The 18,147-nt window shown below is 37.3% G+C and overlaps 1 protein-coding gene across 19 annotated transcripts in view; it reads right to left on the reverse strand.

Annotated features, from left to right (window-relative positions):
- DMD (dystrophin) overlaps positions 1-18,147 on the reverse strand; it is a 1,341,705-nt gene that overhangs the window by 185,551 nt on the left and 1,138,007 nt on the right. For 18 of the 19 annotated variants that reach the window (XM_075430270.1, XM_075430262.1, XM_075430225.1 and 15 more), the window contains 3 exons: positions 16,452-16,608; positions 6,221-6,341; positions 5,212-5,480 (listed from right to left, as the gene is read on the reverse strand). In XM_075430270.1, coding sequence (XP_075286385.1) covers positions 5,212-5,480; positions 6,221-6,341; positions 16,452-16,608 — 547 coding nt within the window. Of the gene's footprint in view, positions 1-1,217; positions 1,797-5,211; positions 5,481-6,220; positions 6,342-16,451; positions 16,609-18,147 lie in introns of those variants that run through there. The other variant, XM_075430284.1, reaches the window with a different exon arrangement.

Consider the following 18,147-nt stretch of genomic DNA (forward strand, 5'->3'; position numbering starts at 1 on the left):
GCACAGCAGTAGCTGAGCAGTACAAAAATGAAGTACAGAAGAATACACAAGGCTTGTTTGTTTTTTTTTTTTCTTTAAATAATCTCCCTATGATCATCTATTGTCTGGTAATTGAGGTTGCTGATTTAGTATTAGAGTGTTTGTAATAATATGGTATTTTAACCTTGCCATATCTATTTATTTTCTTTGTATGGCCACATAGGAACACAACTGAAATTTAGCTGATTATGTTAAGGAGTTGTCTTACTTTCTGTCTCATTTAGAGAAGAGATGACTAGGGACAAAAGGACTGAGTGCACATAGAAAATAATCTTGGAGTAGATGATGAGCAGATCAGTTCATTTCTGATCTATACATAATTGCAAACTCTGTTCAGTTTATAGATTAGAAAGAAGTTTCAGGTTGACACTTTTCGGTGAACATATGTCAGTAATTTACAATTGGCTACAACTGTCAATTATGCTGAATAAAGTCTGAAATAAACTGCATATAATTCAGGCCTGACATCTCAGAAAAAAAGTGTTACTTATGCAGTACTCATGAATTTCTCATTGCCCTTTGTTTCACAATTTTTTAAAAAATAATTAATAGCAATTGTATTAACATGGTAAATAGGCTGTGACAAAAGAATTTAAAAGGACACTTACAGCTTTTGTGAATACACTTGTTACATTAATATATATTAAATCCATAATCTATATGCAAAGTTCATAGTATTCCCATGTAAGTGCTTTATTCATAACTGTCACAGTGAATCTGCAAGAGCAACAACCATTTCTTAAGAAAGGTTAAGACTTTCATGAAAACTGCTCACAGGAAAATAGAGGACTTATGTCACTAAATTCTGTTCTGCTTTTTACAGTTAACAATCATCCTACTGAATCAAGGTGCCCTCTTTATGTGACAATGCAGGAGAACAAACCGTTCTATAGCAGAATGGAGTTAAATGAAAATAAGGCTACACAATTCAACTTTTATTTGGCAGGTGTTTTTGAGATATGCACTTCTGTTTTGAACTAGAGAAACCACAGACACCACTGCCTGTTCTTGATTAATTTTTTATTTTATGTTACAGTGGTTAAAAAAAAAAATCATAAAGGAGTTACATCCCCCATGGAGTCTAGACAGTCTGCTGTTCACTTACAGTGTTGTCTATGACAGAAAACTGAAGCAGTTCTATACCACCAGTGATCTGGTAGAACACCACTGCCATGAGAAAGCGCTTTGCATTTTGCTCTCACAAGTACATTGGAGTGGCTGAAGCAGCTTTAGTAACAGATAAAACACACTGCTGACATTACATTGCTTTCTCGGTCACAAAATTCTGTGGACAAATTCCCAAACAGTAGACACTAGTTTAAAAAAGAATTTTTCAGAGTGTAAAAGTATCAAAATCTAGACCTTCCTGAGGGTACTGCTCTGAACACTCAACAGCATCCGTTCCTAATAGCATTTCTCAGCAGATGTCTACAAGCAGACAACAAAACAGTGAGAAGGTATCAGCATGACTTCTAACGATTGTTGTGCGCTAGGAGCATAAACATTATCAAAGTTTTGATTGGTATGGGGCAAAGGAGTGTCTTGTGGGGAGAAAGAGAAGACAGGTGGCTCTGCTGCCAGTTCCTCCAAAGGGTCATTGAAGAAAAGACCTGATGGATGAGGCAGGTATGATTGCATGTGTCAAAAGCAGGAAAAGCTTAAGGAGAGGTGGTCTCATGTGACTCTAAGTGTTCTAGGCATTTTGATGAAAAGGAGAAAAAACAGTGGTAGCAAGAAGAAATCATCTGTTGAATTTGCTGCAGAAAGAAGAAGAAATCCCAGGTCATGACTAAAATACAATCTGAGTGACAATCAAAATGATCAGTCAATGGGTATTAGGGGACATTTAATAGATTCATTTCGGCTTGAACCAAATTTAAGACAATTAAGTGATGGTTTGGATTTTAATGGACAGAAAGGTATGTCTGAAAGAGAGAGAGAGAAAGAACATGTGTTTTTAAGAAAGTAAGTTGTATTTCAGCCTGCAGATAAGGTCACACAGATGATAGAAGAAAAATGGGGGAATAAGAGAGGACAGAGAAGCAGAGAAGTCTGAAGAATATTTTGATTATAGATCATCTGTAGCCTAGGTTGTGTGCTTTAGGGGAGGTATGTGAAATTATTTGTCTCTTGTCCCCAGACTCAGAGATGAATACCAATTGGTACATTAATATGGATTAAGGATCTGTAGTAGTAATCCATTAATATCGATCAAGGATCAGTTATTTTGTGTGAGTTCAATATTACACCATGATCTTAAGAGCTCCAGCAACTATAACTGAAGAGAACAGTGACAAATGGCACTGGGTAAACTCATTCCCTGGGTATAGCTTAGGTTTGGGAAGGCTACTGTGATCCTGATTAGGAGAAGGATTTGCAAGAAATGTAATCATGTGACCAATATTTTGAAGACCTGCTCAGAAGATGCTTGGGGTTTTTTCACATATGTTTCTATATTAGCTTTCTTTATCTTATCAGGACTTTCAGGCATTAGACTAGAAACTCTTTTAGTAACCAATTTCCTCTCAAAGCAACAATTTGTTTACCAGTAACTATGAATATAATACTGTTATTGAAAGTTTATTTCATGCAGGTGTTGAAGTCTTATGAAGAAAAAAAATATGCATTACATTTTGTAGAAAGGACTAGATTTGCTTTAATTTCTTGTAGAAAAGTACCCAAAATATAATATTACTCTCATATCTTTGATAGCTGTGGAAATGAAACACAAATATTATCTTCCCAATTGTTTGGGTTTAATTTAAACAAAGGAGGGGGGGAACAGGCTAAATTTCATCTTTATTACTGACATAGTAATAATGGTTACATCTAAATGCATCAGGACAGGGAGTAAATCAGAAGTGAACTTACTATCCAACAAATACGTTCAACATTATGTTGAGCTTAAATCCTGTCTTATTGCTCCTATCACAGAAAATACATTTACATTAAACCCTCTTTTTTAGATTTTGAAAAATTAAACCCAGCAATTAAGGCTAAGGTTGTGAGTGTATTTTAAATATTTGTACACTTTAAGTAGATATGATAAGGACATAAACAATCAAGATCAGGGTTTCTATAGTCTAGCCAGTTCACACGTAGCGAATGCAAACTTCAAAACTTTTTAAGGATTTACATGCTCTATTTCAGGGTTACATAAATTACTGGACTTGATTTACACTTTTTCTAAGATAGATTTCAATGTAAGAAAAAATATGGAGGTCATACACACAAATAACTGAGGTAAAACCTACAAAATCTAAAAACATACACGTTTTATATAGGCCTTCAATTTGCAGATACAATTGTAGCTTTCTTGGTAGTTATTAATTTCACAAACATGTTTACATTGCCTAGTTAGTACATACACTAGTCTTCAGTATCTATGTTGGAATTACATCTCAGTAGAGCAACACATACATTCTAGACAGCACATTTTGGAACAATTATTGTACTACTCAGTTAATATCATTCAGCTTTTGGCCTATTATGTGCTTATATTACCCAAGCTAATTATGATCACTTAGAAGATTCTGAAAGCACAACACCATCATGTGTGCGCATCTAGCAGACTATAATTGCCATATATGCAATGAAAAGTTATAGCTTATAAGCATATGAATATATTCTGTATTTTTTTTTATTTACCATTTAGCTGATAATCTTGCGGTATGGTCTTACGATAGCCTATATTTATAAATATTTTAAGTATATATGTAACAAATGAGGTAGAAATCAGGGGGTAGGTGGTAGCATCTGATTTTGAATCTTGAAACAGAAGTTTTGGTTCCTATCTGGCCCTAATATCAAGACTTTGGAAGGAATAAACAAACATCTACCTATTGATAGCACCTCTTGATTTTTATAAGCATTAAGATTTCTATTTTGCCATGCTCTTACTGGAATTTCATTATGTCCCCTAGGCCAGATTTTTTTTTTAAAAACATAACAGGATTAAGTACAATAATTATGGAGTCAACAGTTATGGTTACAGCTTTAGAAGTAAGTGACTTGTTTGGTTTTCCAGTGATATCAGGGATTCGTTTTTTCTGTTCAGAATATCTTCTTCAAAATCACACAAAAAAATCCATGGCTATAATAGAAGGCACTTTCTGAGAATTTCTAAATACATCTCTTCTGTTCATTTCTGAATTTAAATTAAGATAAACAAATTTTACAACTAATTATTCATCAGCTACCAAGTACTTCATTTGTCTTGTACGATACTTATACAGGACACTCACTAAACTCTCTGTGTGATTAAAACTCGTGGACCCTTTTTTCTTTTAAATGAACTACATGTGATTTTTAAAGACGTTTTTTCTTTCCATTAGTCATTCTGTTTCCTGTTCCTTAGATCCTAATGTTCTACTAGAGAAAATAACAGTCAGCTTAGGTCTCTTTCAAAATGACTGATGATTCCCGTTTATGCGAATGGAACAGAGGCACTTTGTTCTTATCAAAATGGCAACTGCCTCTATTGTTCTCTAGCTGAAGGAATTCTGTAGCATTTATAAAGTCCGGCCATGGCTGTCATGCTGAAAGAGGACAAGTCCTCATGAATTTCTCAATAAGCAGTTCTTTTATGAAACAACTTTTGAAAGCAGATAGGTATTAAGCTATAGAAAATAATGACAATTTTTCCAGGGTTGTTTTTCTTTTAAATACTATCTTACGTATGAGGTCTAGGTATCAAATAAAACAGAGAGCAAATGCTACCATCATAACAAAATGACAACAAAGCCATATAAGTTAAATCAATTAAATTCTGCTGTACAAGAATAGACATAATTATGTACTTGTCATACTTACAAAAGTATAATAAAGGACAGAATTAATTTTCTATGCTCTTATCATATATTCTCCTATCTATTCTATTTTGCTTTCCTTAATGTTAACTCCGATTCTCCTGAGTTAACAGTGAGTGTGCTGAGGATATTTACACATTCCTGTAGTGCTTTTTACCCATGTTAGCAATATACATTGTCAATGTTGATTTGACTCCATTTTAATTGCAGAAATTACAGAACTCTTTATTTTTTTTTTAATATAAATCACTGTGACACAAAGCTCTCAATTCCTCATTTTAAAAGATAATTCCTGATTTGGGGATTCATACAATGAACAAGCCAATTATTTTATGCTCAGAAATACTGATATACTGACACATACCTTGACTTTTTCTAAGTGATCCTGCAGAGAGTCAATTAGCAGATCCCCCACTGGCTGCCACGATCCCTTGAATACTTCAGCCTGGCGCAGTTTCAGGTCCAGTTCATCCATTGCCTCTTGAAGGCCCTGCAGTCTTTCCAGAGCATCATCTATCTTCTTTTGCCAATCGGCAGACTGTAGATTCAGCTTATCCCACTCACTTCTGACCTCGTCTGCTTGCCTTTGCAGAAGTTTAGTGACATTCTGGGCCCTTTCCTCAGGTGACAGCTCTAAATGTGAAAGTCAAAAGGCTTTTAAAACATATTCTGTCTTAGAAGAAAAATAATTGTCATCAGGGGAAGTTCAAAGCTCAGTAAGAAACTATTCATGACCAAAGACACCTGTGAAACTTATTTTATTAATGTATTCTCATTTGAAAAATCTCTTAACAAATTTAAATCTTGCTACCATACAGATCACCAAAATATGTATTAAGTACATAAAGGCATTTTTAAACATGCAAAGTGTAGCTAAAAGTTTATCAACTGTGTCCTCATCCAGCAAAATAGTTCTGCACATACATAAATATTAATCATTGTAAAGCTTTTGCTGTAACTGAGTGGATTTGGGAGCTTTGCTGAATTGGTGTCTCTTGATCTGTTTAATACCTGATACACAATTCTTAAACAAATTGTTTAGTTCTGTAGTACTGAGACTACAAGTTGAATTTTAGGTTAAATTGCAGCTTTCAGACCTCAAATGGGACTACAGTGACAGACAGGTCCTGAAGGTTTAAAGACAGTTTCAAAATCTGCCTATAAATATGCATGTCTATTTAATGCCACAGAGTTCAGAAGGATTCCTAAGGGTTTCTTTCATCTATATTTTTAGCTTAGTTTCTGAATACAGACACTCAGCTTGGAGTGTAAAAGGAATGCTTTCACAGTGGCTGGCAGAATTTATTTAATTATCGTTGATCATCACTGATCTTTCCAATAATGTGTTATCACCCTGCTCCTTCTCCAGTTACCTCTTGGTTCTGGGTAGATCTTCTCCAGTCCCTCCACAGGCTGCTCTGCTAGGAAGATTCGCACAGTCTCAAGCGCACTCCTGATAACAGGTTCTTTTGTTTTAAACTCCCTCTTGAAACTCTGAGAGATGAAACAAGATTATTGTAAGTGGATATATAATGAAATACTGAGTTCTAGCTCTTGTTTTGATCAATTTAAGAACAAAATTTCCATCAACAGCTTCCATGTGCGTATTACAAGTAGCTACAAAAAAAAATGTAAATGAGATAATCAGCTTTTGCTTAACCTGAAATTGCATTGTATTCAAAGGAGCAAATGTACTGTCAGCATGCTACAAAGTACCCAAGGCTGCTGATCAAATTGTTCACTGTGAGAGGGATCCCTTTTGTTGATTAACATCAGGGTCAGCTCCAAAACCTAGCTCCAAGGGACAAGGCTTTGGCTGGTTTTGTATTGGACCACACCAGCATAGCTAATGGTTCTTGAAAGCAAGATTTACCAGAATGCAAAGGAAAATCCAATATGTCTTACAGCCACCACTTTGCTACGGCTTCTGGTAAGTGTTATATCATGAAGAAAAAAAAAAAGGACCTATGGATATTTACATGTTAACCCTTAACAATTAGTAACAAAAATGGAGAGGGGCTTTTTACAAGGGTGTGTAGTGATAGGACAAGGGGTAATGGCTGTAAACTAAAAGAGGGTAGATTTAGATTAGATATTAGGAAGAAATTCTTCACCATGAGGGTGGTAAAACACTGGAACAGGTTGCCCAGAGAAGCTGTGGCTGCCCCCTCCCTGGCAGTGTTCAAGGCCAGGTTGGATGGAGCTCTGAGCAACCTGGTCTAGTGGAAGGTGTCCCGCTCACAGCCGGGCGGTTGGAACCAGATGATCTTTAAGGTCCCTTCCAACCCTTGCCATTCTATGATTCTATGAAAAAAATTCCAACATATTAGATTGTAACTCCTCTAGTGGTGGTGTATATGCGTCTCTTCCAGAATTACATGAACTGAGATTTCTGAAACATAGAATCAAGACCAGAAATACAATCTAGCCTAGATGTGGACATGCATGAGTAAAAATTAAAGGGCAGAAAGTAGTCCTTAGAAAATAATTAATTCCTCGTTGCTTTAATCAGTATTTGTTATCAATTTCCATATCTTTACATTCAACATTGCTCGGTGGCATGTTCTGCTTCTTTTCAGATCAGCTATATTTCTCCCTTTCATCCCTTCCTTTCATGTCATACTTTTTGGCACCTGTTCCCTTTCTTGCCTTTCCTTCCTCTTTCCTATTTGCATTTTTCTTACTCCAGTAACAGCTCCTTTTACTGCCTCTCTTCTGTTCCTTGCTTTTAAAACAACCATGAATGAGATTCTCAAGGTTGATATTTGAAGTTTTGGTAGGCTACTGAAAGTATACACATCTCTCTCTCTCTTTATAGATATATTGTTTTGTTTTGTTTTGGTAGTTTACGATTCCACTAATCTGAATCCAAAATGTTCACTGAACAATAATTCAGATAAAACTTGGCCTGTGAGTTGCATGCTGCTTTGGGTATTTTGCATGTTGCAACGAATTTATCTAAATGGTCCTTATCACTGTTTTATCTCAACATTTTCTTCTGTATTTATGAAAAAAAATTGAATGACACTGTTTTCAAGTAGCATGGAGGGAAAATATGCAGATAATTATAGTGCCGTGTAACACACAACACGATGCTGCAGAAAGGAGAGCCGCACGCCATGAGTGGAAAACGGGTATTTTACTCCAAGGGATCAGATGATTCTTTTTACAACACAGGCTTTATACAGGCTTCTCACATAATAAATTCACCAATACAGTTAAATTAATTATTAAACAAAATTTGGGGTTCCATGCAAACTAATGAAAAGTTATAAATTCAATATTAAAAAGTTCATTACATTTTGAATTATAATTGATATGAAATGTTCTGTACAGGAAATGTCTAACAGAAGTAATAATGAGAATCACACCTGCAGTTTACAATATGAGCACTCAAAGATAAAAAATTCTTAATGCATTTCAGGAAAGTAAACTTAAGGAAATGACTACATTATTGTACTATAAATATTTAAATTAACTTTTTATTAAGTGGTCAAGAACTGACCATAAGGTTTCTAACTGTGAATCAGGAAAACTCTTTAGCAAAGTGTGCTTTCTTGAAGGAAACAACAAAGTGAAAATTGTTAAATTTGTGTCATGGACATCAGTGGGGCAGGGATCCTTTCACAGAGTGTATCTGCTGCCATAGGGGAATCTATCATTTGTTTAATATGTGAGAAATGTTCTAAACAATCCTGTTGACCCTTAAGAACCAACACTGATTTTCGCAAACAGAGTACTGTATATTGACAAAGAAACTAGCACTGGACAATTCTCTGCATAAAAGCTGAGTGGGGTTGCTCCAGGGTTAAAACTCTAACTCGGACATTTTAGGCTTTATAAGATTTTTTAATTCATACTTGACCCTTGCATGAAGTGCAATGGAAAGAGGAAATACAATAAGCCTTTTTCACGCCTCCAAACAAGGAAAATCTATTCACAGAATCACAGAATCACAGAATGGCAGGGGTTGGAAGGCACCTCTGTGGGTCATCTAGTCCAACCCTCCTGCCGAAGCAGGGTCACCTACAGTAGGCTGTAGAGGACCTTGTCCAGGGGGGTCTTGAATATCTCCAGAGAAGGAGACTCCACAACATCCCTGGGCAGCCTGTTCCAGTGCTCCGTCACCCTCAGAGGGAAGAAGTTCTTCCTCATGTTCAGACAGAACTTCCTGTGCTTCAGTTTGTGCCCATTGCCCCTTGTCCTGTCACTGGGCACCACTGAAAAGAGTCTGGCCCCATCCTCCTGACACCCACCCTTCAGATATTTATAAGCATTTATTAGGTCCCCTCGCAGCCTTCTCTTCTTCAGGCTGAACAAGCCCAGCTCCCTCAGCCTCTCCTCGTAGGGCTGATGTTCCAGTCCCCTCACCATCCTTGTAGCCCTCCGCTGGACTCTCTCCAGTAGCTATTCATCTTTCTTGAACTGGGGAGCCCAGAACTGGACAAAGTACTCCAGATGAGGCCTCACTAGGGCAGAGTAGAGGGGAAGGAGAACCTCCCTGGACCTGCTGGCCACACTCCTCCTAATGCACCCCAGAGTGCCATTGGCCTTCTTGGCAGCCAGGGCACACTGCTGACTCATGGTTAACCTGTCATCCACCAGGACACCCAGGTCCCTCTCCGCAGAGCTGCTCTCCAGCAGGTCCACCCCAAGCCTGTACTGGTGCATGGGGTTGTTCCTCCCCAGGTGCAGGACCCTGCATTTGTCTTTGTTGAACCTCATCAGGTTCCTCTCTGCCCAACTTTCCAGCCTGTCCAGGTCACGCTGAATGGCAGCACAGCCTTCTGGTGTGTCTACCACTCCTCCCAGTTTGGTGTCATCAGCAAACTTGCTGAGGGTACACTCTAACTCTTCATCCAGGTTGTTGATGAAGAAGTTAAACAAGACTGGGCCCAGTACTGACCCCTGGGGGACACCACTAGTTACAGGCCTCCAACTAGACTCAGCGCCGCTGATGACAACCCTCTGAGTTCTGCCATTCAGCCAGTGCTCAATCCACTTCACCGACCACTCATCCAGCCCACACTTCCTGAGCTTCCCTAGGAGGATGTTATGGGAGACCGTGTTGAAAGCCTTGCTGAAGTCTAGGTAGACAACATCCACGGCTCTCCCCTCATCTACCCAGCCAGTCATGCCATCGTAGAAAGCTGTCAGATTCGTCAGGCATGATTTCCCCTTGGTGAATCCATGCTGACTTTGTGCTCACCTCACATTTACATCATTCTGTCCCACAACAGTGTGGCAGGTCTGCAGCTCAAGTGAGCCAGCAGGTAGCATAGCTTAAACTGTTCCCTCATGGACTGTGTGCTTTGCTCTCATCTGATAGTGTTAAAAGTGACAACAGCCATATTGGTTTTTAAACATTACAATTATATAGGGGCTTAAACATATAATATGCTTTATAAACATCCCTGAAGACAAATGATTTCTCAGAAATGTCTGTGTCCAAAACCAATCAAACACGAGGCACATGCAGAAAGGTCTGTTCTTCCACCCCCCCTCAAAGAGCAGGAATGAGTCACAGATATGCCAGGGGAACACAGAACTACACCAATTGCTAGGATATTTAAAAGCCAGCAATGCCTTTGAGCTATGTATTTAGGATTGAGTAGAACTGCTGTATAGAGTGCTGCTGCTGTAGTCAAATCAATCCTAGCTATGTACAGGTACAAACAACGAGAAGGACACTAAATATCTTCTTTCAGTTTGTACTGCTTTTGCATAAAATTACATCAGCCAAATACCCTTAGTGGCATGATTGATTGTTCCAAGAGGGGGCTAAAGCCGTATTCCTCCAATATCTCTTGTGTAACAGAACAAGGACAACATAATGAGACAGGCGTACTGCACTCCAGACAGTGTGCCAGCAGGAGTCATTGTACCTATCTTCTCAAAACGACAGAGAAATGTTAATAGAAACTTTCTGACTTTGTCTATTTTGTATTTAGTCAGAAACAGAAAGAGTCTTTTTCTCTTTTATTATAGGAAAACAGTGATCCAGCATTTTAAATGTTTTCTTTTCCATTGTGCATGCTGGTGCAGGTGGATGGGATTATAGTCTGTGAATCCTGAGCTTTAGAATACTACACAGTACGGTGTTAAGATCTATTTACAATTCTCATTGCTTTCCCTAGTTTTGATCTGCAGACTTCTACTGAGTGAGTTAAAATATATTTCCGTATTAGAAATTTAAAAAGGAGAGAATGAAAAAACAGGAGACTGAAGCAGTTGCACAGAACAGCATTAAAAATAGTGAATGTTCATTTCATACTACCCCATTCCAAAAAATATTGTTACTGTATGAAGATAAAAGCCAGCTTTTATGATCAAAGTTTTGTTGTGAAAAATGTATACACTACTAACAAAAATCTTCTGGAAAACAAAAGAAAAAAAAAGGGAATTTATCTATCTAGAGCCCTGATAAATACATCTTTATAATAAACAGACCATCATTGAAAGCAGAATTAGCCTAAATGAATGTCTAATTTGCAGCTAATGATTTCAGGCTAACTTCATTGAATTCCTTAACTTCTTCCACACTTCGTGGTGACTGTAGAGGAAATCGAACGTGCATAACGTATGATCTGACAAAAACCCAAGTAAACTACTTTACTTAAGCATCTCTATTTGTCATCAACACCACAGAAGTAATGGCATTCTGTCCACCATTTTAATAATGCATATATCGATCAGCTTATCTCAGACCTCCACTACCTCCTCTTGGGTGTCCTTAAATCTCTTTAGACGGAGAAATACAGATTGTTTAAATTGAAAGATGAAAATATAAAGAGTGTTGCATCAGTGAAACTAACATTAATCTCGTCTTAGAAAAGCAGATGGTTTTGCTTTTAATGATTTTTAAAGAGAAAGAGTACAATTAAATTAAGTCAAGATGTTTCCCAACCAGAATGCTTTTTAAAAATGGGTTTTGACCTCAATTTTAAGAAGTAGATATCAACTGTGCCACGAGTAAAGGTTAGTGTGTTCAAGCAGCAATTGTACTCCTTCTTTGGCACCGTCGCTATAGATTTCCTGTGAAAGGGTTTTCCAGGGAATTGTCAATAATTAACTTCCACATTCATAAATACTATTTATGCTGTTAGTACAATCACTACACAGAAGATGTAGAAACTCTTAAAAGAATGAAAGAAAAAGCAGGCTATCTGCATGATGCCTAAATTACTTAACTGAGATTAACAGTAACGTACACAGTTATTAATGTAATTTCAATAAAATATTATTATGACACTTTGTAAAGTGAAGAAAACTGCAAGACAATGAAATAATGTAGCAGTTTTTATCATCACATTTAACACTCCTGCCCCACCCCCAAGGCTTTGGCATAGACACAACTTCTTCAGATGCCAAAAATTGGTAAAATGACCCTCTATATATACAAGTTCAAACAAATAGCAGTTATATGGGTGTATTTGGGATAAATTCCAAATTGCCTTGTCTAAAAAGCACCTCACATTTATAGCACAACACAATTTTGATGGCACGGATATCTCTTTTCTCAGTTGAGTTCAAGCTCTGATCTGGCTTAGATTCAAGCATTTGAAATTCATCTGAATCCTACTCTTAAAATCTTTAAAGCCAATCTTGGCAACTAGGAGCATACTAATGATAAGAACCAACTTTTTTTCATCTCTACTATGACAGTCTGAGGTATTCCAGATGGTCTTCCAAAAAACAGACAGGTTAAATATGTTTGGATTTCTTTAAATTACATCCTTCAGGGAAAAAAAAAAATAAATTGGCTTGTAACACTGCTTTAGAAAAACGATTCAGGCATAAAATCGTGTTTGCATTCATTATGCCATTTCCCAACGGCAACTGGTTAAATTGTTTATAAATAATGTTCCCCTGCTGAGGCTTCTTCTCTTCTCCAGTGAAGAGCTTACCTGGATTCTCTTCTGGCTTTACCTGGCAAAATCAATTCTTCACAAAAGGAAAGATATTATATTGACATAGGAAGGCCAAAGCTGGAAGTGTGGATCATTTAAAGGATTGGTCAGATCAGGTAGACTTTGCTTGTTTACTGAAGACTGATTTCCAGAACTGATATGTAGGAGAACAAAATGAACAATTGACAGATTCTTTTTCTCCAGACTAAAATTCCACTACTCTTTACCTTCCTATTGAACACTTTGAGAGCAAAGTTTTGTTCTTAAGCAAGGCCCCAAAACTCTTGAAAAAAACAGCTTTCCAGTACTGTGCTCCAGTTTTAAGCCAGATACTTCTGCTTTTGCAGCGTGAGCCTTTTTAAAAGCATTTTTCTGATGTTCAGAAATGAGCTAAGTCATTCATTTGGATATAGACTTTGTATATCTGCTTCTCTAAAAGAAACTTTTAGAGTAACAGGAAGTCCATAGTGTCCAGGGGAGAAAAAAACACAGTAGACAAACTCCAAACTGCAAACATAGATGTTGTCAAAGACAACCTGAAGTCAACAGAGTTCTGCACTGATTGCTTGTCCCTCCTTCTCTGTAAGAGATCTTTGAAGAGTCGACAGGGTACCATATCCTAATTTCAAGGATGCTGTTTTGTTCTTTTTTCCACAAGGAATCAGAATGCCTACAACTGGCAAGGCCTCACATTAAACTACTGAAGTGCTACAGAATGGGAAAAGGAAAGAAGCTGTATTTGTAAAAGGAACTAAAATGTTCTATCTTTGATACTAGACATGATGACCAAAGATTTGTGTCTGTATGTGTCGGCATGTGGGAGAGAAGATAATCAAAAAGGAGAAGTGAGAAGGAGATCTATTTTGTAAAGTCACTTTGCACCTATTCATGGTACCTTACTTTCATGCAACACTTCTCATCCCTAAATGTTTTAAAGACTTCAGTTGACTGGTGAGTGACAGAGAGATCACTTAATTCGTCACTGAAGTCTTTCCACCTTTATGATGTATTCTGGGAACCTTTTGAATAAGCTTAGGAAACAACATACAATATCAAAATTTTATAAGAAGTAATTTCTTTGGATGAAAAGATCGTATCTGTGATCTAGGAGGGGAGACAATGTTTTCAAATACTCAAATATTACTCACATGACAACAGCTTTGTTGTAAGAATTCCACATAAATCCTTCTCTAAGACTTGCTTTGGCTCAACAGTTTTCTTTGGTTAAGGGTCTGAGTTAGTGTCATGCTGAGTTAAAGCAACATCTAGATTGTTTCTTTTATCCTGATGTTCTGGATGGGCTTTAAAACTGCTTTAAGGAAGTTGCTACAGACAGCTGGCTAGAACAGACCTCAGGCATTTCATATATCTTAACTTTCACAGAAGGAAAGGTAAAAAGGGATGGTGGTGCTCGTAAAGTAATGGAAGTTTTGGCCTCATTGTTTCTGTGATAATGCTTGAAGTCCCAAGTAAGATAGTGAGATAGACCCATCCTACACATCACCTGTCCAGAAAGAAGTCCTAGGAAATATGACCAAACTGCCCCTTGCAGCAAAGCATTATATTATCTTACCAAAACATTGCGCACTGACAGTGAGATGTTTTTTGTTCATCCTTCTCTTTGATTTTCTTGGCCATTAGGTAAATGTAGGCCCTTGAGAAACCATATTGCCACTACCTCCCATCAGTCTGCTACTGCAGACAAATGCCTGTTTGCCTATGCCAAAAGCCAAGCCTGGTTGCATACTTTATTTCCAGACTTTTCACAAACTCAGGGTTCACGATAACTTAAAGCAGCAGGATATGTCATGTTCTCTTTCCAAACTTGATCTTCTCACTATTTGTTCTTAAATGTGTCTTTCAGTAGGAGGCAGGACAATCTCCTGGGACAATATTTATAATACAGTTATCTGATGAATGGAGAAAACACAGGTATTCCAGATCCAATTTAATTTTATAGTTCAATTTCACATTTCTCCATTCATGAATAAAATCAGATATTTAGGAACTTCATAAACAATACCTTTTTCAGAAAGTTTCACAAAGTGAAAGTTACATATATGCAGCATGATGCTTTGAGAGGATTATCACTGGTTCCGGAATATTCTCATCTTATGGTATTGAGCTGTCTGACTAACAACTTAAAATAATCAGTAGAAAACAGATTTATTCAAAATAACATTTTAGATGTCACACTGAAGTATACTTGGTCACCAAACAGCAGGATAAAAACTTCCCATAATGCCATTATTTTAACTAATGATACATGTGGATGAAGAAGAGGGGAAGTAGAATACTACATATGAGTAAATTACAAGAAATGGAATATTATATAGTGGACAAATATCGTAATATAAATACTTACATGGTTCATTCCAATCACTACATAAATTTACCTTGTAAACATAAAAGGACAATTTCTTTATATGAGTAAGGTTCCCTTCCCTTGATCTTACACTGTTTGCAAAAAAATCCCAAACCTGACACTCTATTCCCAACTTCCTACTGAATTAGGAACTGTCCTAGTGGGTTGAGGTCTTGTTTCTGTTGTTGACATCTGTTATTAAGTGGTGCTTCCCAGACTAAAGTTTTCAAAGCTTTTGAAAGAAACAGAAGTCTTACCATAAGGGCTAGACAGGATTTTATGGAGTTCCTAAGTGATAGGAGTTTCTGAAGTTGGGTGTGCTATCCACATTACCTTTCACATGGTTCCCTATTCCTTCTCCTCAGAACAACAGTTTTTTACTGCTTCATTCAGCAATTCTTCAGCTTTATTTTAGCAGGACACTAGTTTCCTAATAGGTTTCCCTATTGCACTGCTAAAAAAGGACCACTGAGGTGCTAGAACTGTGATTTCACATTCTGACCTGAATAGACTGAAATGGCATAGCAAATTAAAAGCTGCTTACTTGAAAGCAGATGCTAGTTTAGCATCAGACAGATGTGAACTTAATTCAACACAGGAAACTTACTTGAAGCATACCTTTCATACAAAAATATTGTGTGAATCTTTGGATGAAAAAATATTCAGCAGTATTGTGTTATTTTGGGGGCTGTTCATTTGGTGGGTTTAAAAAAAAAGTCCCATACAAGTGTTGGATTTAGGTTCCTTTTTACTACAAAGCTTACTCTAGAACAGTCCCCTAATGATGCTATGCTACTGCCTTCCCATAAGGATTCCTTATTGAAACTAGTATAAGTCAAAGTCAGTTACAGTCAGTTATCATAATGGTTTGATGATGCACACAGTTGTGCACTAGGGCTGATATTAGTCACCCTTTCCACAAACGTTCCCAAAAATCAATAGCAAAATGGAGTTTCAAAAAGTACACATGAAGTTTGAATGCCTGATCTAGGAAAGTTTTCAGAAGTACTTATTTAATCCTCAAATAACATTAAGTTAGTGTTTGTTCTAGTCATGAAAACTAGCTGTCTATGATAGGTCTATGAAAATGCCACTTTGCTTTTCAAATAGGCCAAGAAGCTGGTAACAAATACTCTCTTCTCCGAAAGGCTAATTTTCTAAACTGTGTTTGAAAATTGTAGCTCATACTCTCGTGTAAGAAGCTCATTTTTCATTGTCTTTAAAATGTATTTTAAAGGGTATCTTACTTTTTCTAACAAGGACCGTTTCATGTAGCACTACCTACAAACCAAAAAGCAATGACCAAAAGATAATTTAAAAAAAACATACCCTATGAATGTCATTCTGTTTCTGCACAGTGGGAAGATCTCCACCAATGGGTGCTTGCTGTTTTAATTCATCCTCCTTCAACTGCAGCCATGCCAAAAGTTCCTGAAGAGAGAGATGTAAACGCTTCCACTGGTCTGTACTGGCTTCCAAATGGGATCTAAAAGCAGGTGTTAAATATAAGATATATTCAGGCACAGTGAAAATAAAAACCTAATTGTACAAGCTTATTTACAGAGAAAGATCCTAGTGTTTCATTAACTTAATGATTTTTAAATAGCTTCAGTAGCTTTGAATTAGATTTTGGCAACATTAATTTAAATTTGGTTCCACGGTCCTGGCCTGAAACATCAGTTGTTTTCCCATATCTTTCCTGCCCCCCGCCTAGGTTTCCTCTTCAGCATTGAGTAATAGCTGTGTTGAATTGTCAGTCTCACTAAATGTGCACAAACATTATTCAGGGCTAGCATGAGAGTAACTTAGTCATCACTTCGGATTGCTGGGAGATTAATTGACTAAAATATAGAGAGTAGTTTTCAGCTCAGGGAAGAGCAAACATTGCTCTAAACCATTAGACAAACCATTCAAACTCATACAAGACTCATGTGGTTGCTCACTTTGAAGATAAGAGAACCAGTGCCATCCTTTCTCAAAAAAAGGAAATTGTTAAAGCCAATGGAATCATCTTACACTACCCAAATGTCTGTGCCATTTGAACAGAGGTGTGAATGAAACTAACTGAATCACTGGAAAAATGAGAAGACAGAATACTACTCTGTGCAACCAAGGTCTCCACCATAAGGATATCTTCTAAATATTTCCCCTGTGTGTATGTAAATGCGGTTTTCTAATACTGGGATCAAGTACTGAGCTACTAATTTTCAGCAACTGTTTTCTGTGGAGAGAAAACTGGTGACCTTAACATCACTGGACTGATCAAATCTGCAGTTTTGTTTATGTCATAGATAAAGTACATTAAAATATTGTCTTTCTAGACTTACGAATACACTATTTTGTAATTGCTAGTTAGGAAGAAATTCCTAACTCACTTCCAGATAATGTAAAAATTCATCTTAGTAATTCAAATCAAAAGTAATATTACATAACAGTAAAGTGATAAAATGTGCTGGAAAATAAAGACAGATTTTCTTTTATTTCACATATTTTTGTTTAACGGCCAGCTTTGTTCATATATCATCTCTCTTCTTGTTCAGTGATTTCACATAAAATCACATATTTTCTGACAGTGAAAATTCTACTCCTGTACCTTATATAGGATTGTCTATAAAGAAATGTGACAAATACGGGCTCAGTGCTTTGCAGACCTTATTACTTAGTTTGGACATGGAAATGAGGAATTGCTGAAGGTAAGTACCGTCGTATTTCTATGAAATGCTCTATGGATCCTGTCTTCTTTCTAGCCTCTTACACCAGGTAATTGGAGTGGCGAGGAAAAGGAAAGAGACAGGTTAGCCACAGGCTGACAGAAAGCTCACCTGCTCTGGTCAGCAATCTGATGGAAAATTTTCCCCTTTTTCAAACCTAACGGCTGAGTGGGAGGGACACGCACAGACCGCGCTGCCTTTTCATCACTGCTCTCACAATGCAGTCGTGGGCTGGGACAGAGCTGCCTCAGAGCAGGTGCCTACGGGGGAGGCCAGCCCTGCTGGCACTGAGGGCTGGGGGACCCCCAGGACGC

This window comes from Opisthocomus hoazin, chromosome 1 (genome assembly GCF_030867145.1).
Source record: "Opisthocomus hoazin isolate bOpiHoa1 chromosome 1, bOpiHoa1.hap1, whole genome shotgun sequence".
Classification (NCBI taxonomy): domain Eukaryota; kingdom Metazoa; phylum Chordata; class Aves; order Opisthocomiformes; family Opisthocomidae; genus Opisthocomus; species Opisthocomus hoazin.